Raw genomic sequence first — 24,952 nt, forward strand, 5'->3', positions numbered from 1 at the left:
ATGCATGAGCATCCCAGGGAGGACCCGGACCGACTCCTGCAAGCGCTGGAGGTGCACAGGCACACCGGGCATCGCAGGGAGCACGGAGGGGAGACAGCAGCGGGTGCTGCAGGGGCTCCGTCACCCTGATAAATGCAACTACCCACCTCCTGTACGCGTCCTGCAGCCCAGCTGGCGAGCTGCTCTCCAAAAAGTCACTGCCCAGGTATGCAGGCGGCAGGACACCGCTTATTGCCACAACAGGACGATTAAAGCGATGCTCCTGGGGAAGGTAATGAGGTGTATTGGGAGGCACAGCCTTGCACAAGGCTTCTCCGGCCGCCTCCCCGCAGCTCCCAGGTCTGCAGCCGCTGGAGAACAGATTGCTCCGCTCTGCTTCGGCGTCTGCTCCGACGAACTAATTGCTACGCGGCAAATCGAGGCGTCTTGCTGTAAACAAAACCTGCAGCCAGCAGCTCCCGCGGTGTTTAAAAAATTACTTAACAAGTCCTCAGAAGGCAAAAGGCCTTCTTTCCTTCCCCCAGCTCGGAAGCGCCGCACGCCGGAGGAGGAGAGGGTGTGAACAGAAGGGCTGGGGGCCTGAGCCTGTTGCTGGGGAGGAGCAGGGTGAATCCTGCCTGGAACAGGGGGAAGTCGGGCACAGCCTGCAGGATTTAGAGCTTAAAAAGCTCTACAGAGCTCTACGACCATTCCCATTGCCCAGACCAAGGGAAACCCACCGGAGAAGGGGCAGCGCTGCTTCCCACCTCGGGTGCCCCTCCGGCAGCCTCTGCGCAGGATTTCGCACCTCTGGCACCTGCATTTCGCTGGGTATAAACGAGCATCTTTGCCACCAATTCAGCTGGAAATATTTTTAAAGCACACGTTTCTTATCGCTTAGGTGTTGTTTGTTGTTGTTGTTGTTCCAGTGTTCCCATAATGAAATATTTATTGTAAAGGGCTGCTTTAGGAAGGCCAAGAGCTTTTATTTCCCTAGGGACTCTCCAAGCGGCCCACGTGGCTCAGGGCCCTGCAAAAAACCCGCCGCAGGCTTGGGACACGCTCGCTGCATCTGCTCTGCCCGCAAGGGGAGAAGACAAAAAGGCTACAAATCCTTAATGCTATCTGATGTGCCTAAGAGCAGCCGCGAGGCCGCTGCCGTGCTGCGCACGACGGCGCGGTGCCCCCGGCACCGTACGAACACAAGGACGAGAGGGTTGTCTCCGGTGGTGCCTTAAAATCTAAAAGCAGTGGGGACAAAATGGCATGCATATTTTTTGCTCTTTCCAGCACATTTTCACACCCCCATTTCTCACGTTCTCTGCAGAGAGCAGGACACCACGATAGGCTTCCCCGTCCTGCAGGGGGTCAGCAGCACCTGCCTGACCCCACCACGTGGAGGGGGCAATGGGGCTGCCTACAAGGGCCCTGCTGGTGCCACCTCTTCACCCCCCCATTGCCTGCATCCTGGCCATGCCATCCCACTGCGTTCACCTCCACCCGCAGCCAACCCCCTGATCATTTCCCCAGTCCCACAGCAGCCCCAGAATCCACCCGGGAAGTGCCCACGCTAAGCAGCCACCGCCTTCTCCCCGCACCCGGTAACTTCCACAGCAGAATTGTGCCAGCAGCAACTGCGTCCTGCCGCCAGCACCGGGCTGGGAGCACCGAATAATGGCAGGGCACGCAGGCAGGGTGCAGGCCGGGATCCAGGCAGGGGTGCAGGCAGGGAGGCAAGCAGGGGTGAAGGCAAGTGTGCATGCAGGGATGCATGCAGGGTGCAGGCAGGGGTACAGGCAGGCATGAAGACCAGGAATGCATGCAGGGATGCAATCAGGGATGCACGTGGGGGTGAAGGTAAGTGTGCACGCAGGGATGCATGCAGGGTGCAGACAGGGATGAAAGCAGGGGTGCATGCAAGGGGTGAAGGCAGGGCAGCATGCAAGGGGCAAGCAGGGATGCAAGCAGGAATGCAATCAGGGACGCATGCGGGGAGGAGGCAAGCGTGCACACATGGATACAGGCAGGGATGCACGCAGGGACGCACACAGGGATGAAAGCAGGGATTTAGTCAGGGATGCAGAAAGGTGCAGAGAGATGCAAGCAGGGATGAGAGCAGGGATGCATGCAGAGATGCGTGCATGGATGCAGACAGGTGCAGATAGGGATGCACGCAGGGGTGCAGGCAGGGATGCACACAGGGATGAGAGCAGGGATGCAGGCAGGCGCAGGCAGGGTTGCACGCAAGGGGGGCACGCAGGGATGTATGCAGGGATGCACGCAGGGATGCAGACAGGTGCAGACGGATGCAGGAAGGGATGCAAGCAGGGATGCACGCAGGGGTGCAGGCAGGGGTGCAGGCAAAGGGTGCTTGCAGAGATGCACGCGGGGATGCAGACAGGCGCAGACAGGGATGCAGGGAAGGCTGCATAAAGGCGCATGCAGGTACGCCCGCAGGGCTGCACGCGGGCAAGCACACACAACCCCCTCCCCACTCCCACCGCAATTTGGGTAAAACCCACCCCCAGCACAGCCCTGCCAGCGCAGGCACCACACCGCGCTACCCCCGTGCACCTCCCCCAACCCCCCCCCTTCCCCCCCCCCCCCCAGCAGCACATCCCCCCTCCTCCCCTCCCCTTTCCCCCTCCCCTCCCCGCGCGGCCTCCGCGGGCGCGCGGCAGCGCCGCGCCGCCCCCTGCAGGCGGCGCGGCGCCGCGAGGGAGGGAGGGGGGGGGCACAAGAACTACAACTCCCATCAGGCCGCGCGGCGGCCGCCGGCGGCGCGCGTGCGCAGTGCGGCCCACCCCCCCCCCCCAGCTCCCAAGTTTGGAGCTGCGAGCTGCCAGCCCTGGCCCATCATGTAGGTGCAGCGCAGCCTGCCCTCGCCGTGCAAGCAAGGGGGGGAGGCCGCCCCCCCCGCCCCCAAAGCTGCCCTGCAAAGCGTGCAATTGCACGGCCCCCCCCCGAGCTGCAAGGAGAGCTGCTGCTGCTGCTGCTGCTGCTGCTGCAGCAGCAGGCGGGCGGGAGAAGTCCGTTCCCCCCCCCCCCCCCCCCCCCCCGTTGCACGAAGATTTTTTTTAATTTTTATTTTTATTTATTTATTTTTATTTTATTTTTTTTTTGGCCGCTTGCAGTCCGCATCTTTGTTGCAAAACTAGCTCCAGAGGAGAGGCAAGGCAAAGTCTTTTGTGCTTCCCCTCCCCCCCAGCAAAGCAAAGGGGAAAATGTCTCAGGCGAGAGGTAAGGCTCCTGCTTCCGTTTCGTTGCAAAACGTGCAAGAAGGCGTGCATGCATTTCGCAGTGCATGCATGCATTTTGTCGGGATGCAATTGCATTTTGAAGTTTGAGGCTTTTTCAGTGGCTCTCAGTTGCATTTCCTGTTTAGCGTGTGCCTTTTTGCAGCCACACACGCACTCACACACACAGTTCCTGTAAGGCAGGGCTCGCAGTTCAGCTGTGCATTGACGTTATTTGAATTCTTCTGCGGGGATTGCTGAGCCCTTTTTTTTTTGCCTTTTGCACAGTCAGGACAGATAAAGGGTGTTGAAGAGCAGCTGCGTTTGCTGCTGGATGTGTGCATGCAAAATGGGCACGGTGCATGAGAATTAGAGCTAATTGCAAGTGCAAAATTAAATGAAACTTTTAAAGGAGTCCGTGGACGAGATGAAAGGTGAAACTTGAGTGGAGTTACCAGGAATTAAATATATACCTATGTTTCCATGGGAAAGTATTGTTCTTGTGCCAGGACTGAGATCATTTTCCAGCGATCTCCCCCCCCCCCCTCACCCCCCCCTTAATATTTTGTAACTTTTGGTCGGAGGCAGCAGTGTGCTTTGCAGCACCGGATCGCTGAGAGCGTGCAGGGGGGGCTTTATTTGGCATTTCGGAGCAGGGGCTCGGTGCTTGGGATGCAGCGGGAGGGGCAGGGCTGGGTAGGGGACAGCAGTGATTTTTGCCAGCAGCGTGGGAAAGGCTTGAGCTTGCTTTTTAACTCGGTGGTTATTCCGGACTCGCTCTGCCTTGTGTCCTGCAAGGGCTTGCGTGTCGGGGGGGGGGGGGGGTGGGAGCTGGGGAATTGAATATTGCAAAAAATGCTGTGGGAATGCAACAGTCCCTGCAGGAGCAGGCGGAGATGTTTCAGGAGTTGCTGCTCCGGCCATTCATTGTGAAAATAGCTGCACATATGTCAGCGCCCGGCCACACAGATGCAGCTTTCTGAGCTCCTCTGAACGCGTGGATTTGCTCTTGCAGCTGCCTGCTCTTGCATTTTGCAGCCGTCACGCGGAGTGGGGAGCGGGGGGGCGAGGCAATGCACGCCCCGGGGGGACAGCAGCCCCCAGCCTGGGACTGGGGCTGGCTTTGGGCTTGTTTTGCGTTGTTTTCCTGAGACGTCTGCGAAGTCGGTGGCCATCCACTGCGAGCCTTGCTGGGAGGACATAGGAAGGAGGTGCTTTCGCAGCTCTTGCCACACAGTTTTCCTTTGTAAGAAAAATGTAAAGTTGTTGTATAATTTATTCCTAATTTGGGTTTGCTGCAGTCATCTTTTCCAGCCAAGCAGAGAATTGTAAAAGTTTCCAATAGGAAGAGCCAAGGAAGTTTGATAATGCAAAATTTGAACGAAATGATACCTGGAGCTCGCTGCTGCTCGCAGGAGGGTCCCTGCAGGACCCCCGGGGGCAGGAGCTGCGTGGGGAGCAGCCGCTTGCTGGGGGTCCCTGCAAAGCCTGGGGTGGGAGAGCGTGGCCTTGGGGAGCCAGGGACGGGCAGGGACCCGTGGGTGTCCTCACAGCCCACCCCCGGGGCACCACGCAGCCCCCACGCACGCCGGCGCTGGCCTTGTCCATCCTCAGTACCAGGAAAATGGGAAAACGCGAGTAGCCAACCCACAAAACATGATCCCAATGAATGGCATCATTCTTGAATCCGTTTTCCGTCCATCTCCTGCTCTGCAACGCGAGCGCCGAAGCCGGAATTCCTGGCGCAGATAACTCACCGAGCTCAGCTGTCCGGGCTCAGGTCCTGCTTGGGAAGGGGCTGCAGCTCAGGGGCTCGCACCCGAGGTATCGCTCTCCGGGATGAATTAAATGAGCCACAATCTGCATTTCGGGATCAGCTTTCACGTGTTGCAGGGGAGGTTGCTCGGCAGCTTTCTAAAATACTGCGCAGGGCTCCAGCCAGCTGCCGAGCTGCGGAGCCCTCTCCCTGCTTTGAACTGGTTCCAAAGTTGTTCTGAGAATTTGGCAGAGATTAATTTTTTTAGTGCTGCCTGTCAGGGGGGACGGTAATCGAGAGGGCCGCTCTCTGATAAGACTTCTTCCCTGCAAAGAGCCTCGCCTGGCTGAGCGCAGCCCCGCTCCGCAGCCGCTACCTGCGCCGCGCGGAGATCGGCTTCTGCACGGCCACGGCGCTGCTGGAGGAGACAAAACTCTGCCTGGAGCGTGGAAACTGCACTTCCCTTCGGCCCTGGCCGCAGCAGAAAGCAGAAGATGCTTTCAGCATCGTGCTTGCAATATTCAGCCGTGCCACCTGCGCTCTGATGGACTTCAAGGCTTTGTGGGCAACAAAATATGGATCAGATCTGCAGGACGCAACCGGGTGCAGGCTCCTGCGTTTTGCTGCCGGCTCTTTTCCACTTCCAGTCCTCTTCTCAGTTGCAAAATGGTGTTTTTAGTTGGATGGAATAGCCCATGGAAAACAAGGCTTCCCCGAGCACCGAGGGTCCCTCAGCCCGCTCCGGAGCATGGGGCTGGGCTGTGGCGGTGGCTCGGGGGCTGAATCCTCACCCAAACGTGGAGCATTTGGCTGTCATGACTAACAGGATATTATTCTGGAAGAAAAAAAAAAAATGCGGAAGTCCATATTAATTACAAGCTAAACGCAGTTTGAGGCTATAAATCTGAACTCTCGTGACAGCAGATACGTTCGGGAGCCTTCCAAATTTGTCGTAATGGGGGAATTATTCACCTGCGAAGCCCACATCAGAGGAGCAACCTGCAAATATGCAAACTTCTCCGCTAAAGTAAGAGAAAGGAAGGGGAAACAGTTGCCATTAGAGCAGTAATTCATAAATAGTTCATGGAAATGAGGTACGTGTAACTACTGAGTGTTTCTGCTCATTGATCTCATTCCTAATTCTCACAATTTGTTGCTTCAAACGCAATTTTTTGCGCTCTGGCTGCAAAGGGATCCTGCACTCATGAGAACCACATCCCACGTGATGCTGGCTGAGCGTGTACCCTATGGACTTTGACCAAAGGCCCTGCACCTATGCAGAATTACACATTTCGTGCAAAATGCTCTTTTTTTTTTTTTTTTTTTTTTTCCAGCTAGAAATTGCCATGGAACAAACGCAAATCCAAAATGGTAGCTTTTTAAAAAAAAACAACCACCACCATTGCTGCCATCCCGGGTAGGTGGCAGGTCTTTGCTGGTATAAAATTAACCCATGAGCGCTGCGAGGCTGCTGGAGGTTGTGCAACGTGCCTCGTCAGCACCAGCTCAGCGCCTCGCCATTACCGCGCTGAGCGGCGCTTGGCAAGGGGAGGCTCCGCCGCGGCACGGCCAGGGAGGTGCCAGCTTAGCAAGGCTTGGCCTAGCAGCAAATGCAACCCATTTCAGTGCAAATTGTATGCTTTTTAAATTTTTATTATTTTTTTTAAAAGAGACCCTGCTGAGTCGCTCTCTCACCCTGTTGCACGTCCTGTCTGCTTCGGTGGTGGAGTCTGCCCGTGTTCGGAGCGGGCAGATGCACACAAAGGAGTTTAAAAGTCTCGTGCAATGCAGTGCTGGGGGAATTGAGTAGCATGGGGTGAAAGCAAAGCAGATGGCCGGGGTGGAAAGTACTAGGCTAGAAACGAGGTCTGACACGAGCCAAATTGCTGCACGGTGCAGCTGAGCGAGGGGGAACCGAGGCACCCAGCTGAGCGCCTCCAGTCGCTGTCTTGCTTCCTGCTCCCTGCATTGCACCGGGGAAGGATTTGCTTGCAGTGCTGCTGGAGGTGCTGGCAACCCTCTGCTGCAGGCAGCAGTGCTGGGGTGCCGAAACCAAATGTATTTTGGGGTGCCCTGTCCTGTGTCCTGGCACGGAGGTGGCCCAAGAGCCAGCAACGTGGTCAGGGCAGAAGCTCCCCGGAGCTGAGCACGCTGCTCAGCAGGGGCAGGAAAATATAAGCATTTAAAAGCTCAAGCTATAGAAGTAATTATAGCAATAAAAGTGATAAGTCGCAGAGGAAAAGGAGTAAAGACGTGCTTTCTCCTCCCAGCTGAAAAAAGTTTGGATTTCTCACCACCACACTACGTGGTGTGCTCGTTTGTTTCGTTTAGTCGCCAAAAAAAAAAAAATGGATCTTCCTCTGGGGTGAATTCCCTCCCGTGACACATACGCAAGCTGCTAAGGTGAAGCAAATGATACTCAATTAAAACCACAGGTGTAATTTAGAGGGATGAGACACTTCATTCTTCCAGGAGCATTGGCATTAATGGAACACAATTACCTTGCAAGTCACAAGGCAGACTTGTCAGTTGTGTGCTGTGGTTGCGAATACATAAGATGACTACAGAGTTGTTTTTGTTTGCTTGTTTAGCTGCTTTTTTTTTTTTTTTAACACATGCATTTGGGGTCACTCGTCTATTTTCTCTTGCTGAAAAGAACAGTAACATCATCTGTAGAAGGCTCTTGGAGAGGGATCACATCTAAAGCGAGCTCCCGTTGCTTTTTAAAGGTGGAAAATGAGGAATAGTGTAAACAGCGCAGGAGCACGCCTGCAGACCTCTGTGGGTGCGCTTGGAGGACAGGACCTGTTACCCCAAAGGCTGGGCACAGTGCTCCCAAACCCTTTCCAGGGCTACCTGCTGTCACCCCACGAGCCTGCAGGCCAGCGCTCGTCCTGCTGCTGGCTGTGGGCTGCTCCGTGTCCCTGCTCCCAGCCTGGGGAGCCGCAGGGGACACGGCAGCACCGGCGGGTGCCGTGGGACATGGTGCGACCGTGTGGGGTCACTGGTGGCTGGAGAACCCCCAGCACCGCTCTTTTCATTTTAGCCACAGCCAGAGCTATAAATAATAGAAGTTTAATTACCTGTAGGGTTGCTTAGCTCCCTTCCTTAGGGCCCGACTGGGGCTAGTGTAAGAAATTACCATTATCAGCTGGAGCAATGCTAGCGCTAAAGCAGGTCGAGGACCCGGAGCTGCGCCACGCCAGGTATTATGGTCTGTGGGGGCAGAGCAGTGAAGGCCATTCGCTACGATTTCCAGACCTGCTCATTGTGCAAAAAGGTTGTTTTTTTGTTTGTTTGTTTGTTTTTGTCTTCCAAATCCATGTTATTTTGCATGTTGACAAGTACAAATGGAAAAGCGTCCTTGCACAGTAACCCTGGCTCAGTAAAAAGCCCTTTGGAGGGGGGAAGCGCGACACTCTTGTTTGTAGGGCTTTTTTTTTTTTGCCTCAAAGCCAAAATTAAGGCTATCCTTCCCTTCAAGCAGGAAATCCCAAACACTTGGTTGACGTTTCAGAGAGTTCATCCCATCATTAAAGTCTCTGGGGCGCTAAAGCACTTCTGAGTCATCTTGACTTTGGAGATGTTGCAAACAGATGCTCAACATCCTTCGTCAAAGCTCCAGGCAGCTGCTCGCACATCTCGGTCTGCTGGTGCTGGCAAAGCCTTGGCTCAGCGCCGCTCAGGATCTGCACCCTGTAGCCACACAAAGGCTGAGCACGGCGAGAGCAGCATCCGACCACATCGGGAGAGCAGCTTGGGGTGGGAGCTGCTCGGGCTGCTCTTGCTCCCCATTAATCACCCCAGGAGCGATGGCCATTGCTTATTAGGCTGCTGCAAAAAGCCGAGTGCAGCGAAGCCCAAGGAGCATTGTGCAAGCAGCTGGAGGGAGCAGCCTCTACGGCTGAGGCCGTTTCATATTTGTAAGAAAGATTTCAGAGAAAAAGCATTTTTTTCCCCCCCCGTTCAAGCAGGAAAACTCCACTGAGCAGAGCTGATCCAGTTTCTTGCTGTTGCTGTTTTGTTAGCCTACTTAGCTTGCAATTTTATAATCACGGCTAGATTTTCCTAGCCTGCACCGAGCAGATCAAAAATCATTAGCAGAATTGAAGCCCAAAAAACATCCACTTTTACTGCACTCTGATGAAACCAGTGGAAAAAAACAGTAAAAGTTGCAGATGAGATGCCAAAGATAAGGCAGCAATAGAAAATAAGTACAGGAGTCAACACTTGACTGTGTCTGCAGCGAGAGGCTTTTTATGAAGGCTGAATAAGCAAAGGCTTCGTAGCTGCTTTTGAAGGAGAATCTTTTTCTAAACAAAAATATGTAATTGCACTCAATAAAACAGTGCTCGCTGGTGCCAAATGGCCTCGGAGCATCGTGTGCCGGCTCTGCCACGGACGTCTCAAGCAACATGTTTTTGTGCTTATTTTCCTCCTGCGGTGGGGTCCGAGCCTGACACTTCTCATTCACATGGATGTCACCGGGGCTCGTCTGACACTCGAGCAGCAAGTTGCTTTATGAAAATCACAGCTTCGCTCCGCGTTATCCTTCCTCTTACGGACATTTATTGCTTCTCCAGTAGTTCAAGGTCAGATGGAGAATGACTCAAAAAAAAAAAAAAAAAAAAAAAGTCATTACTTTGGAGCTATCGGAGCAACAAAAAGTCCCCATCCGGCACGGACAGCCCTGCCCAGAGCACCAGCACCGAGCAGAAAGGGTGAGAAGGGTTTGATCAGCATCGATGGCTGCCTCTCCCCAGCCTCGATCCCTCCCAGGCTCCCAGCAGATCCCATCCCGTTTCTTCCCAAGGAGCACGGGAGCCCCACGAGCAGCCCTGCGTGCCCACGCAGGTACCTGCGTGCAGGAGACGAAGCCTTCCCTGCAGAAGGGTGCACGGGATGAGAAGGTCCTGCTGGCAGCGGCTCCGGGCAGGGTCTGTGCAGCACCTAGCGCTGCCCTTGGCACCGGCCCCTTGCTCCCCAGGCACTTTTCCAGTGCCCGCAACTGGAAGCCATTTCGAGGCACGCTTTCCAGCTTTGATTTCAACACAGCCCTTTCTTTCTAGTGCTGCTTTAATTGTCTACAATTAGGGTCTCCGGCGCTGCAGAAACACCGAGAAATGAAGCCAAGTTTGGCTTCGTGAGGACTGGAATTGATTTCTCCTTTCAGGCAGCTGATGCTGTGGCCTCTTGTAAAGGAGGTGCCAGGCTGTGATCGTAGCACTCCTGCACGCTACTGCCCACGGATTGAAGCAGATGCACGACATTTGTTGTGGCTTTATTCAAGGAGCTGAACACCTGTAGGACCTGAGAGCAGCTGTCCCCCTTCTTCCAGCTGGGTGCACCGTGAAGGAAAAAAGCAGGGACTTGATGTGCTGTCATCAGGATGCCAAAAGCCCTTTGGGCAAAACTACGTCTTGGGTCGATTTGTTTGAGCAGGGAGCCCCAGCACTTGGCAGGAATGCCTCTGAAGGAGCACAGGGCTTTGGGTAGCCCTGATGGGTCCCTGGAGGAGCGACGGGGGCACCCAGCTCCTGCACAAGCAGGATCTGAGCTGGATTTCCAAACCCCATGCGGATTTTGGAGCTAGCAGCAGGACAGGGACACCGCAACAGCTCTCATCGTAAGCTGGACTGCCACTAAAATTTTGGGGATGGACACAGACCTGACCTGCGGCCCCTCCTGCAGGTTTGTGCCTCTGCTCAGCGATGTGCTGATGGTTAACGCAGAAGCTGGCTCCCAGGAGGACCTCGGTACTTAACCGTACTAATTAAATGTTTTCAAAAACCACAAGATTGACCTTCACTGCATGCCCACAGATTTTTCTCTTATTTAACAAGCATGGGGTTGACAGAGTGACCTATTAAAGGAGAAGAAAGGCAGTGCTCTAGATACTGTTGTTTTCCAACCCCTTCTGAAGTGTTTTTTTTTGCTTTTTCGGCTCTGGGTTGGAAGCCATAATCCTCTAATAACATACCAGGAGAAACCAGGCTGGAGACGACGAGTGCTTAGCTCAGAGCACAAAGCCTGATAAAGCAGTTAGCACACCTAAACCCGAAGTTTCCTCGCATTACCTGTGCAAGACGCCCCAGCAGCCATTATCTGTATGGGCACTTACGTAACCAGAGAGCTCCTCTGTGTGGCGTGGAGCTGTCCTTTGGGAGATACCCTCTAGAAAAAAAACAATAAAGGCAATTAACAGACTGACTTCCTTACCTTTCCCAAGGACGCCAGTAATTTGCTCAATGCTAATAAAACCTGGAACGTCTCTACGGAAGACTTGAGCTCCTGCCAAGGAATCGGTTTTACAAATTAACTCAACGAGCAGCTTGGGGCCGTGCCCGGCACGGGGGGACATCGCACAGCAGCCCCTGGCACCAGTATCTGAGCTGCAGGAAGAGCCCAAAATAACCCCCTGGCAGCTGGGGAGGACGACACAGATGCTGCGTTCAAAGATTGTTGGTAGTAAATCACTCGCTGAAGATAAGAGCACCTAAATTCACAGCGGGCCCCTTCTCGGCAGCCAGCAGGACCCGTGGGCTCGCAGGATGCAGTAGCACGGGCACCTGGGCAAGCGCTTCCACCTAGCCCGGCTTCAGCTTCATTCATGCCATCAGGCAGCTTCCTTTAGAGCTAACCATGTGATTTTTTTTTTGATTTTTTTTTTCCCCCTCAAAAACATTTGGTACTTCCCCCGCATGAAATCAGAAGCTTTCTGTCAGATAAGAGGCTGGAACAGCTTCCTGCAATTGGCGAGCATTCCTCCTCTCACTCTTCCTGTGCGTCCCTCAGAACAATGCCAGCGCTCCCAGCACCAGCGAGCATTCACTTCGCCTCCCAGCACGGCATTTCGGGCCCATCCTGTGCAAGCATCTCCCCAGGCAGCACCTCCTTTTGCTTTCAAAAGGCCTCGCTGCAGCTGAACGCAGGCAGCGGTCTGGGAGGTTGGATGGGAGACGGGTCTGGAGATTTTTTTTTTTCCCCTTACAATAGAAGCTGATATTTTTTAAATTTATTTTTTTTTCTCATATTCTGATCTTGAAACTCCTTATGCATGTGTTAAACTTGGAGCGGATGAGCCTATTTTTTTGCAGGAGTCAGTGGGACTGGGTGTGCTTGCAGTTGAGCACACGCGTAAGGATTTACAAGGCTGGGGGTGTATTCTGACCTGTTGCCAAGTGGGGTGGACATCAGGGATCTGCCTGGATGATTTACACCACCCTCCTCTCCCTTGGTTCCTTTTTTTCCCTTTCTGCTTGTCTGTTCTTGCAAGTTAGAAAGCGGTAGCAGATTCGAGAGCGTTTATGTATACAAGTGAAACTGCAGCCTGGAACCTCGCACAGGGACTTGTGTAGAGGCTTTGACAGAAGGGCTTATAAAGGGAGGTTTGTACTTACAGCTCCTGATTTAGAAGGCTGGGTGGAGAGATGTAGCCTAACAGGGTTTGATCCACGTGGACGTATGTGGGTAGAGAAAAATCTGCCCGGTTGTGTCAGGGACGCTTGACTGGAAAAAAAAAAAAGGGCAAGAAGTGCCATCTTCTGCCACGGTGCTGCTCCATCAGGAGGTTCGTAATGCTTTCCGAACTGAAATAAAACTGCACGATAAGAGCTGAGGAAAGGCTTTTGTTCTTCGCATACCCCTCGGTTTACTTTATTACGTGAGGTGCGAGCACGTGTGTGCTCTCAGCAGGTGGCTGGAGGACGAGCTACAGGTTCGTGCCCTCTGACTTCTGGCACAAACCCCTCCGAGGCTCCGAGCTCCCCTGGGAGCTGCTCTGCATCCTGCACACCTCCGCCTGCACTGCTCGGAGCTTCCTGAGGCTTCTTGCACACTCAGACACATCGCTGAAGGACAGCAAGGCCGAGACTTCATGGTCATGGTTGCACGGAGCTGCTCCGGTGCTGGGCAGCACCCAAAGGTGCTGCAGGGTTTGCCTGCGGTCGCCCCTCGCGGGTGCCCACGTGTTTGCAGGCAGTCGGAGGAAGCATTGGGTGCCTGGAGGCATTGCCAGCAGAGGGAGCATGAGTGAGGTCCTGCCAGCTGCGCTGTCCAGAGCTGTCGAGCATCACCGTCGATTATTTTGGTACAGAATAAGCAAACAAGCTCGTAAGTGAAAAAAGAAGAGAATAGCAAAAGAGGGCTGCCTAGTGGGGGAGCACAAAGGCAGGTTGTTGACAATCCTGACTGCGTCGACAACTGCGTTTGTCTGAACCCTCACAAAAATCTCCCGCCACTAAAGGTTGCTCGGGGAGGGGAGGCTCTGGGCACGGGGCACAGTGGGTGCCCCCTGTCCCCGCAGGACAGCCCCCGAGCCATGCTGCCACCCAGGCTGTGGGCAGCTCACCTGCTCGGTAATTCAGATTACCGAATTATTAAGCACACCTGAAAAAGACCTCGCAGGACCCGCCGGGAGAGAAACCCAGCTGTGCCAGGGTGTTAAAAAGCCTGAAAACTAAAACTGGAACTGGAGTGAGACCTGAGGCAAAGTGGTGTTCATGGGCTGATGGGGAGCGGACCCGTGCCGGACTTAAGGAAATTGTTTTCTGGGGGACTGTGCAGAGTAATGGGGAAAGTTTTGTTCCTCTGCTGAGTTTTCCAGGGTTAGGAAGAGCAGAGGTGTTTGTGGCTGGGCTGGGGCTGGTGGTTTAATGCATCCTGCTCCCACCCTGGCCGTGAGGACACCCGCTCTTATGCTGTGTGTAAGAGGCTTGCTGCTAAATGATGGGGAGGGGGTCAGAGCCCGGGGCTGCGCGTGGTCACATGTGGTGGGGTTTTGGGGTGAAACCTTAGTAAATTAGGGGAAATGCAGGAGTGCGGCCAAGGGTTTGCAGGCGTGGGTGAGGTCACCCAGCACCCGTATGCGATTGCATGCCACGATGCGTTTTTGGAGAGCACTTTGCTGCACGCAGCGCTCTGCCCTGCTGCTGGCCGCAGCGGGAGGCGTCTGTCCACGTGTCCGTGTGTCCCCGGCGTGCGCTGCAGCCCGTGCCCCCTGCTCTGCCGGCAGGTGCTCCCTGGCAGGGAGAAAAGAGAAGCGAAGGTAGCAGCACTGAAAGCAGCCGCGTCCTCCAGACCCTCCTGCACAAAAGGCCTTTTGTTCCGCGGGTGGATTCCAAGAGCTTTTCTCCAGTTTTGATTCCAGCAAACTCCCACTGGAAGCAGGCAGCCGAGGTTTTGAAAACAAAGCAGCAACTAAACCAAAAGTCCCTCGGCAAAATCCCCGCGAGGGCTGGAGGCTCTTGACAAACAGCCTCCCCGGCCGGCAGTTCCTGTGGATTTCCTAACTGGAGATAAGCAGCAGAGCACACGGGCTCTGCGATGGGAAGGCAGCGAAGCCAGCGGCCCTTGGCAGGGGGAAGATACCGGTGTGATTTACGGCGTATCGGTGACTCGAGGGAGTGACTCCCTCTGCTGCTCGGCTCCCTGGAGCTCCACGCTGTGATTTCTTGTGATAACCGGGTGAGAGGAGAGGCCCCGAGGCTCCCAGGCGGGCTCCTGATGGCCTCTGCTCTCCCTGGGCTCTCCACCCCCACCGCATCCTTCCCAGGGCAATACAAGGATGCAGCGGGGACGCGGGAAGCAAAATCCCCTTGGCCACCACTTGGGCACTAATAAGGTTTCTCCAAGCTGTTAACACTTGTGCAGCACGGGGGGCTTGGTGCCCACCCAGGGCCAAGCTGGTGCTGGGGCAGCCGCAAGTGATTTGTGGGGTTTGAGGCCATTTGGGGTGGGAGCAGGCTGGTGGCAGAGGATTTCTGCTGCGCGTGGGCTGCGTGCGGAGCCGGAGCACTGCATCAGCACCTGCGCAGCCACCAAAGCAAATCAAATCGGTGGGTAAAAAAATAGTTAGGCGAAACAAGGTGAGAAGAGGCTTTGGCCCCTGTGGGATTTCCATGAGACTGCTGGAGATGGGGTGTGTGCAGGCACGCCGTCAAATTTTGCATTTTGGGCTTTTTACGCAGCGATTTTCTGCAGGAGCTTCCCCAGCCCTTGCAGGTTGGCTCAGGCTGGTGCTCACCGGCACCAGGGGGAACGGGCCTGCCGCGTGCGCCCCTGCTGCCTTGTGCCCCTGTGCCACGCGGGCAGCCTCCTCCGCCGGCTGCCAGCCTCCTGGTCCCGGAGGTGACTCAGAGCCCCGAGCACCCGGCGTGTTTTCGCCTCCGTTCGTTATTGCGGCACAGCCGAGCGCCAGGCGGGGAGGCACACGCACACAAACAAGGCTTGTGCAACCTGCCCACGGCCACGGACGGGGTCATCGGGGACGCAACCGGAGCGTGCACATCGCGGTGCCGGGTCCCTGCTGCCCACCACCTCCTCTCCTCTTTCCGTGGTGGGTCAGGAGGCTGCTGGAGGGCATCGTTGGAGCACCTCGTGCTTCCTCCTTGCACCCCCCTGGGCCATCTCTGCTCCGAGGAGAGCTGGGCAGGGGCAAGGCTCGTGCTGGGGGCACCTCTGGGCAGTCAGGGTGGAATTGCCCACCAGGAGATGTGCCCAGCTGTGCTCCCGGCGTGTCTCTCTCCTGCTCGGTGACGTTGCCACCGCCTGCACAGAGGTTGCAAGGAGCCGTGCCCTTTCCCCCAGGCCACCGAAGTTCATGCAGCTGGATGCACACGTGGGATGGGTTCAGCCAAAGTGTTGTAACCGCTTTTTTTTTTTTTTTAATATATATTAAAGCCTCTTGTGCCCTACGCTGAAAGCCGTAGGCAAGCAAAACTCTCCTATCTCCCATCTCCTACTTGCACTAGCACCTAAAGTATGATGAATTTCGGTCTGGTTTGCATCGCATCTGTTTTCTAAAGAAAAGCAGGACGTCAGGGGAGGACTCTGTCTTGCCTCATCATGTCTGCAGGTCCCAGCCCAGCTCTGGCAGCAGCTCAGCAGGAAGGTTGGGGTGGCCCCGCGCTGTGCCCGGCGCTGCCTGCAGCTCCCTCGCTGCGGCTGGTACAGCTGGCAGAGCTGTCTGTTGTCACCACCCGATTTCCTCTGAATTGTCAGCCTCAGCAAAGAGCACGTGGCTGCTCTCTGACGGTCTGCGAGCGTGACAGCAGGTGCTGCAGGTCTCCTTTCCTCCCACGGGGGTATTCTTGCAAGCAGACGCTGCAGCAAGGTGCAAGGAACACGTCGAGGCAGAGACAGGTTGGGAAGGGAAGCCCAAGGTCCCGGCAATGGAGAGTCCAGGATGGTGCTGAAGCCCATAAAACAGCTCAGCGAGGTTGCAGCACCTGTGCTGGGGCAGAAAAGACCATCCTAAAGCATCGCAGCCTCTCCCGTGCGGCCTGGTCCCGATCAAAGTGTCCCTTCCCCGCCGCACTCAGAAGGTCTGAACGCCTCTAAAATGCAGAGGTGCTCTTATCGGAGGGACCAACAGCCTCTCGTAACCAAAATATGCTGGCAGATAAGGAGAAATTGCACCCCTCTGGTTTCTACATCAGCCCAGATAAACGCAGCAGACTGCAGCCCGTTTGCAGGATGCATTAAGAGAAAAATGAGCAGAGCAGGGGAGATCAGCCTGAGTCAGGAAATTACCCTCAAAATTGAATTACCAAAACGCAGAGCTTATTGAATGGCAAGCAAATGGGTTCTGATATTGGCACAGCTGGGCGACATTTCTGTATGTTTCTGCGCTGCAGGACACGCAGATTACCCTGCTGGAGCCCTCATTGCCAGCCTTTCTGCTTCGCCTTCTTCCAGCGCTTTGCTCCCGCCGCTGCTCACCGCAAACCGTCCCCTGCTGGAGGCAGGCTCAGAGGGCTGACCCGGCGGTGAATTCACCTCGCAGCAGAAGCGAAGATCTTTGTCTCCATTGCTCGGCAGAGCTGACGTCCGTCGGCGGCTGCAAATTGGGAACGCAGCTCTTTTGCAGCGGGGACGGGCCCCGAGCCAGAGCTAACCCCGGCGCGAGCAGGGCACGGCCTTGCGCAACCTCCGCCGCCCGGTTCACGCGGTGCACCTCCTTGCAACAGCCCTGCTATTTTGGTTTGGGGCCTCTCCTGCGCTGGGTTCATTGCAGGTTGCGGGGCTGAGTCACGGGAGCGAGCGGAGCCTTGCGACAAGGCGGCCCCGGGGCTGGGCGCAGCGGGACGGGATGGGACGGGACGGGGCGGCTGCTGCGCTCCGGTCCCAGCGGCGCCTTGCAGTGCTAACAGTGTCCTGGCACGGGGTTGGGGGGACGGCTGTGCCCAACCCATGGCATGGTGTGTCCTTCTTGGCTTTGGAAGCCTCAGGAATTAACCCAGGAGGTGACTGCAGCATCCTCTGCTCGCTTCCAGGTTTCCAGGTGTTGCTTTTCCCCATGGGGACGCAGGGTGCAGGGCTCTCTGTCTCTGTATTTTTACTGCTCGGGCTGACTTTGGGAAGAGGGAATTAACCACTTCTAGGCTGCGGTTCTGAGGTTATCTCCTCGCCAAGGGGAATTTGGGTGATGGGCTGGCTGCGGCTGGGTGCCCAGGGTGTCTGTAGGAGCCGGACACCCCGCTCAGTCAGAGCCAGAAAGGAGAGGAAAAGAGCAAGGGAAAAGGGCTCGAGCACTCCCTTCAGCCTGCTGGCATTTCCAGCTTCGCTATTAGACAAGACTAATTGATTGATTGATTTTGTTTTGGAGGAAAGCACAAGAGGAAAAGCAGAGGGCTGGGAGGTCAGAGGAAGCCGGGGCTGTCCCGTGGTATCTCTGCGCTGTGTTTCGGGCATATCCTGGTGCCGGATCTTGCCATATCCATGACAGCTGTAAAAGCGCCCCTGCTTTTCCTGCTTCCTGTCCCAAAATGCAGTTTGTGGGGAAAAAAACACAAAACAAAACAAGAAAGAAAAAGAAGAATGCTTCAGTGGTGGGGCTGGCAGCGGTGATGGTGTGTCCAGTCCTGGATGTGCTGATGGCCACCAAAGGAGCTGGAAGCTCCACGGCACCAAATGCAAGGAAGAGGATGGAGCTGGGACCTGGGATCTGGGACCTGGGATCTGGGATCCGTGAGCCAGGAGCTGCTGCAGCCCCATGAGCTCGGCCCCTTCCCCCAGCAGCCCCGTGCCGAGTTGTTAAGGAAACGGATCCCAAGTTTGCCGTTTCCAAGGCGTCATTGCAAGTGGCCGTGAGGGAAGATGCTGATGGGAGAGGTGCAGGAGCCATCCCCGCCGGGCACGGAGCAGCACCACGCTCCCCATCGCGCCGTCTGGCTGCCTCCGGCCCGTCCAGGTGCTGATGGAGCGATGGGGGAGCAGCCAGTGGCACTTGGCCGAGCCTGTTTATTGCCAGGGCTAAGGAGAGAGAAGCTGAATTATGTTTCGAGGAGGCAAAGAAAGCACAGCATCCACTTCAGCCCTTCCCTTGGCTTTTGATTGAAACTTTAACAGCCTTTGAGAGCCTCTTGCATGCTAAATTCCTTTTTTGTGGCTCAATGAGGGGTTGGAAAACAGATTTCCAGGCCACTTCCATGTCACCAGTGCTTACATGAACACCTAGCTTTTGTTTTTCTCCAGAAACCGGGGCTTGGCTAAAGCCATGCACCTACAAATCGGGGGTGGGCGCTCCTCAGCCACTTGCCCACCCTGCCCCTGGCTCCCTGCTCCCAGCATCTCACCGTGGCTTTGTTCAGCTCCCCAGGGGTGAGCAGGGGTGTGCAGCCCACCAGCAGCCTCCCTGCCACCTGCGGAGCTGTGCCAAAACCCCTGAACCCAAAAGGCACGCCCGGAGCCCTACATCCCCTGTTTTGGTATCCCGCGTGCCGTAGTTCCGAGGCTCTCCTGCAGCCCACGGAGGGCCGTGGCGATGCAGGAGCTCGTGGTTGGGGCTGTGGATGGGCTCCCATGGCCGGTGGGAAGGCTGCTTTGGGGGCTACTGGCAGGTGCCCCCCCTGGGAAGAACCGTTCCTGCCAATAACCCTCCGGTGCGCTCCTGTGTGTGAAGCTCGTGTCAGCTCTGACCACTGAATAATTGACCTTGAGTAATTTGCAGGCATAAATAATCGACCTGTGAGATGATCTTTAATCATTGTTAAAAAAAATAAATCAGACTTGGTTCCCTTCTCTGGTCGTCTCATGGGAGACTGGTGTTAAACACGAGGTTGGGACATTGGCTGCAGCAGGAGCTGCATCGCTCCCGGTGCCATCAGCAGCTCTGAGACACCTTCGTGTTTATGTGTCTGAGTCCCGGTGTGCTGATGGGCAAAGTCCTCAGAATTTGGGTATTTTCACTCCTGGCCTGCAAGGCTGGAAATTCTCCTTCACGGCGCTGACCCTGTCATTTTTTGGCTTGCACTGGGGTACAAATAAGAGATGCCCGTTGCAGCTGAACACCAGGTCTCTGCAGGAGGCGCATTTGCAGCACATCTGGGACAAAAACCAGTAAAAATCTTCACTTCTGGGTTTTGCAAGACCCGTCTCAGTTTGAGGTTTTGCACCAAGCCATGGCCAGGGGTCCTTGCCCACCGAGTGCAGTGTCAGGCGAGACGGGGTCGTGCAGCCACGGGGTACCGGGTGCTCCTTTTTGGCTTTTTTGGCTTTCAAAAACTTTCGGGAACATCAGACCCCAAATCCTTAAGAAAGTCAGGAATAGTAATGAGCCACTTTTATCTCTCAGAAAAGGGGCAGAAAGAGGCATTTCCCTCCTGTGAAATTTTACCAGCAGACTGCATGCTAAGGAGTGTTATTTGAAAGAAAGTGTTGCTGCATGGCTATTAAACACGGCTTTAATAATAAATTGTGGTGAAGACAGAACTGGTTAATATCCTTTCAAGGAAATAGGAGCTTTTTGTGGCAAGGAACCATTTACTTTGGATTATACCATAAAAAGTTTTTGACTGCAATGAGAAGACTGGAGACTGGGGAATGGGATTTTCCTTCAGAAGAGAAGGTTTGTTTTCTGTTACAGCGTATGTGGGCAGTGAATTCCTCTGTCTTCCCTTTCTTTGTCGTTTTCTGTTATGTTTCCTACCCTTCTGCCGTGAAACTTTGAGGTCTCACTTTCCGATATTGCTATTTAACATCGCTCTAATTGGAAGGGGCCAGCGACACTAATTCTGCGTGCTCGGGCAGCGGCGGTGGGAAGAGGTTAACAGGCCTCCTGGAAGCTGTATTTTCCTCCCCTCCCTCAGGAACTGGGTTTAAGACCTTCACAGGGAAGTATTTAATGTGTTTTCATTAAGTCACTTTTTCTTTTTCCTGCTGCAGGTTTGCTCTCGGACCTCGCTCCCGTGGGTGTGGGGTGGGTGCTGGGGCAGGGGGCTCGCTCTGCGCCCCCGGGGGCAGCGCCGAGGGCTCCCAAAGGGGGCGAGGGCAGCATTTAGCAAGTGCTTTGCTAAAGAAGGTGGATGTAAGTTTGTGCTTAGCATCGCTGAGACCCCAGATGTTTCACTGAATCAGAACTTGGGGCTGGGAGGTCTCCGTGCCCTGCTCAAAACCAGTCTATTTATTTATTTATTTTTTTCACATTTATTCTTAAAACCTGGCTTTTGAGTCAAGTGTTTGTGAAAGTCTCCGCGTGGAAAATTGCAGGGAAGAGCTTTCAAATGAGCTTTAGCATGCAGGCTCCGAGACCAGCAAGCCACCCGGGGCTGTTTACACGGCACACGACTCCCGATTTCTGGGTGCTGGGGGGCAGACGTGTGATCCCATCTGCCCGTCAGCTGAGACCGTGAACCTTCTGCACAAGGAGCCACGTTTAGGCTTCGTGCTTTGTACGATGCGTCGCTGGGGCTTTCCACACTGCAGATCCCAGGGAGAGGCAGCAAAACTCCCGCACCCATGCTCAGGAACAGCTGGTTTGTGCCCGGGGCTGAGCCTTGTGCCAATATTTTGGGGCCTGAGGCACCTGGGCTGCAGCTGGGTGGCTGGTGTCCCCACGGGCTTTGGTGCTTCAGCCTTCCTCTGAGTTGGGGACTTGCTCAGTCACCTGCTTCTACCAGATTTGCAGTCTCCAAGAGCTCAGTTTCTCTGTTAGACACAGCTGAAGTCAGCCAGTGGATTTACACTTAACCACGAGGGACACAGTTGGATATATACACGTGCGGTGATTTTCTTCAGGAAACAAAGCTAAAAATAATAATGATTCACAAAAATGCTATGAAAAACACCGTCCTTCTAGTGGATGGAGCAGGTAACATCCAATTATGTGTGCTGTTAAGCTGCCTCCACGTTCTGAGCTCCTGCACAGATGACTTTTCGCAGACTGCAGTTCCGCACAGCGTCGTCTTTCGAAAGCGACGTCTGCTGTGGTGGAGGCTGTTATTTTGACAGCGAGATGCTTGCTTGGCAGCTGTTGTTGCAGAGTACTGATCTTGGAACTAACATTTTTTATTTTTTTTTTTTAAAAAAAAGAGCCCTCCGAGCGTCAGTGCCTGCCTCTGGGGACAAACTCCCCCAAGCAAGTGTGACCTGGATGCTGCCCCTGGCACGGGCGCTGGAGCCGCGTGGCCGCGGGTGCGCTGGGTACCCAGTGCTGCCCCCCTTCCCTGGGTCCCTTGCTGTGATTTTCCCACGTATCGTTCGTTTGGGAGCAGGTCTTGCCGAGGCCACGCTGCTTGCTTGCACCCTCCCCGCTGTGCGTGCTCAGAGGGATCGGGGTTAGTTTAAATAGGCTTTTTTTCTTTTCTTTTGCAAACCCGCACGCAAGGAGCGGCTTGGGCACCGGGTGTTTTATTCTTATCCCTGCTGCTCACCTGCCGGGGTCCCTCCCTGTCTTTGCAGGACATTTTATTTAGTAGGGCTTGTGTCTTGGAGCAGCTGCAGAGCCTCAGCTGAGATCCCCCATGCAGCTGGGAGCTGGGAAGGGGGGAGCCCGCTTCGTGCTCGGGGTGGCTGATGCTTTGTGGCCAGGGTGGCTCACTCTTCATGGTCAGGATGGCTACTGCTTTGTGGCCAGGATGGCTAATACTTAATGCTCAAATGCTCAGGATGGCTAACGCTTCATGCTCAGGATGGCTAATGCTACCTGGCTTTGTGGCCAGGATGGCTGATGCTACCTGCGAGGCACTTTCAGCCCCCAACCCCAGGAGGCTTGGAGGGACGAGCAGTTTGCACCCGTCAAAACAAAAGGAGCCGAGACCCTTTGATCTGGTGGAGAGGCATGAAAACTTGTGCTTGCAGCCCGAGACATTCATTACACGAGCAGCAGGGGGGTAGCAGTGCGGAGGTGACCCGTCACACCCTGGCATGGGGAGCGGGTCTGCAGGAGGTGCGGGTGCTGCGGGCGCATCCCCCCCGTGGTGATTCCCACTCGCGGTCCTTCCCCGTGCTCTCCCGAGCCGTGTGCGCCCCGTGCCGCTGCTGTTGCTTTCTTCTGTCTTGAAAAGAAAACCCCAAAGAACGTTAAACTGCATCTGTGTCTTGGCAGCTCGAATATGCGAGCAGATTGTGCTTCAGAAAAATGGCAAAGTTTCAAAATATTGTATTCTGCGAAGAAGAGACAAGGAAAATAAACTCCCCAAAGTGCAGATTTTATTTCACCAGGAGGCGGAAGGCTTTTAATATTTATTTGGGTTTGGCGTTTTGCTACCTAGTTCTTCTGCTGACACCACTTGTGAACCACGGGAAGATTAAATGCTTCATAATCTATCCTGGTTCATGTTCAAGGCAGGGTCATTTCCAGTTGGTTCCTTTACACCCTCACAGAGCTACCTGAGAGCAGGTTCCTGAGGTCCAGGTACAGCACCTGGAACTGTGCAAGCAAATCCACAAAGGAAAAAAAATAGAATGGAAAAAAAAAGAGAGTAAACATCCACTTGTTTCCCTTTTATTTTGGTGGTTGCGTGCGTATCATTGCAGCAGTGTGGCTGGCTGGGTGCTCAATGTGCAGAAGTAGCAGTATGCCAAGGGATGGCTGGTGAGTGTTAGTAGGAAAAGTTCAGCTCTGGAGTTAAAGAGGCAGGTTCTGTCTCCGTGGGCAGTTCAGCGAATTTCTGTCTTCATTCCCATGTGCAAAATAAGGATGAAAATGCAGATTTTTCACATGCCCGTGATTGCCTTGTTTGCTTAAACTGCGAGAGGATGCAGACAGGTTTTTGGAGGCAGAGAGGCCACGGGGATGGCAGACTTAGAGGCTGCCAGGGAAACAGGGGGTTGTTTGCTCGCGCTGCAGGACCTGTGTTTTGGAGATTCTTTTTTTAGCTAAAAGATGACAACATCGAGAACACCGCTACCGATTTAGCATCCTGTTGGATACAAAATGCATTTGAGGCAGTTTGGGCAAGAAATGGTACAGCAGGGGCTGCTTCTCAGCTGGGCCTTCTGGAGACCTCTGTGTGCAAGAAAAGTAGCAAAAGGGTCAAAGAACAGCTCCGCTAGCTGTAGAAATTCCTGCACTTGTTTTTACAATTATTTGTACTTCCTTACAGACCAGCTTCTACCTCTTGGAAAATCTGAGAGCTGTTCCTCATGCTTCTGAGTGGCCCCACATCTTTTATTTTGTCTCTTCTGAGTTAGACTGGAAGCTCTTTGGAGCAGAGAACTTTTTGTTTTGTTTTGTTTTTGTTTTTTTGCTTTGTAAGTTTGCAGCTCTGCAGATTTCTAATGACAATAGCGAGCGTGCACAGTGGTTTCCAGTAAATGCTTTTCCCACGAGGTGTCATCAGCTGGGTTGTAGCAGCCTGTCCCATCCTGGAATTGCTCTTTGCCAAATGGAGCGAGCACGATCTTGTCTTTTGGAGCAAATGTTATAAAAAAAAAAAAAAAAAAAAAAAAGGGTTGGCAATCTGAATTGACTAATTGCTTCAAAAAGGTCATTTTCAGTTCTGGGTGCTTGCGCTTTGATCTAGCACCCCTCCGGCACTGGGATGCGCAGACATCTATCGACCTGGGTTTGTGTCAAGGGGAAGAACAAACTCAAACATGTATAGGTGAAGTTTGAAGGAGAACATTGGGAATAAAGAGTAGAGCTCAGGCTTAAAAGAAAGACAGTAATTGATATAAATTGTTAGGCTGAAAATGTTTAAAGCCTAAATTAGCTGCCTGTGCCTTTTTTGGGGGACCAGGGATTCTATTACACGCTCAACCAGCCAGATGTTTACCTTGGGGTTTTGGTGACGTGACTTATGTTTTCAGGTTATTTTATCCATGAATCCAAAACCCCGTGCTGAAATGTGGCTGTATATGTTTAGTCATAAAAAGGTTCTTGTATTTCTCTAGTCTGCCTGGCTCTTATGTCTGCCGGCTTGGACCCCCTTTACAGGAGAGCCTGCATTTGAACTGCTTCAGCGCTTGAGCTGCATCCAGCTCAGCAAGGCTTGGCTGGTCAGTGTGAACAGAAACAAATGGCTTTGAAGCCTGCAGACTTCATTCTGCTGTATTTTTTGCTGGGTTTGCACAACTTTAATGGCCAGGAGGTGAAACGTCAGTTTAAACAGAATCAGAATCTAGTTCGGGACTTTCGGATTCAATCTGAAAAGGATTTTTAATCCTGCCAGGGTTTGCAGTAATATATCTGGAATGGTTAAAATCTGTCTAAGAAACATTTTAAGGGATCTTACATGGGTAGGGCTGACGAAGGAGAAATACCTTTCTTTTTGCATTTCACATGGCCTTTTCGCATGCTAGGACTCTTGCCTGTTTTCTGTACCAAGTTGGCAGCCAGACCTTGCAGGTCTAAATGAAGCGTTCCTGAACAAAGGCACTTTATGTTTTGAACTCTGTGCCCTGAGTCTACACCACCAGCCTGGCCTGGCATTTATGTTAAGTAAGGTCAACAAATATAGACAAGCTGTATTTTGCAAATTAAAACCAAAAAAAAAAAAAAAAAAAAAAAGGCCTTTCTTTAATTCTGCCTCTTTCTTGTTTCGCAGGCAAGAAGAGAAACCCTGGGCTGAAAATTCCTAAAGAAGCATTTGAGCAACCACAGACAAGCTCCACGTAAGTCGCCAAACACTGAGGGAGAATAAAAAGAAAACCACGAGCCCCGGCTGCCTTCCAGTGCCTGCGCTGCTGGGGCCGGGCCGGTCACAGCCAGCACCCGGGGCTCGTCCTTGCAGGGCTGGGATAACGGGAACCCTTCGCG

The 24,952-nt window shown here is 54.0% G+C and overlaps 1 protein-coding gene across 3 annotated transcripts in view; it reads left to right on the forward strand.

Moving 5' to 3' along the window:
• The first annotated feature begins 2,806 nt into the window (after positions 1-2,806).
• The window catches only part of MAP2K6 (mitogen-activated protein kinase kinase 6), a 56,371-nt gene continuing 34,225 nt past the window's right edge, over positions 2,807-24,952 (forward strand). For 2 of the 3 annotated variants that reach the window (XM_040530328.1, XM_040530329.1), the window contains exons 1-2: positions 2,808-3,219; positions 24,741-24,807. In XM_040530328.1, coding sequence (XP_040386262.1) covers positions 3,204-3,219; positions 24,741-24,807 — 83 coding nt within the window. In that variant the 5' untranslated portion in view covers positions 2,808-3,203. Of the gene's footprint in view, positions 3,220-24,740; positions 24,808-24,952 lie in introns of all 3 variants that reach the window. The other variant, XM_040530327.1, reaches the window with a different exon arrangement.

This window comes from Cygnus olor, chromosome 18, assembly GCF_009769625.2.
Source record: "Cygnus olor isolate bCygOlo1 chromosome 18, bCygOlo1.pri.v2, whole genome shotgun sequence".
Lineage (NCBI taxonomy): Eukaryota > Metazoa > Chordata > Aves > Anseriformes > Anatidae > Cygnus > Cygnus olor.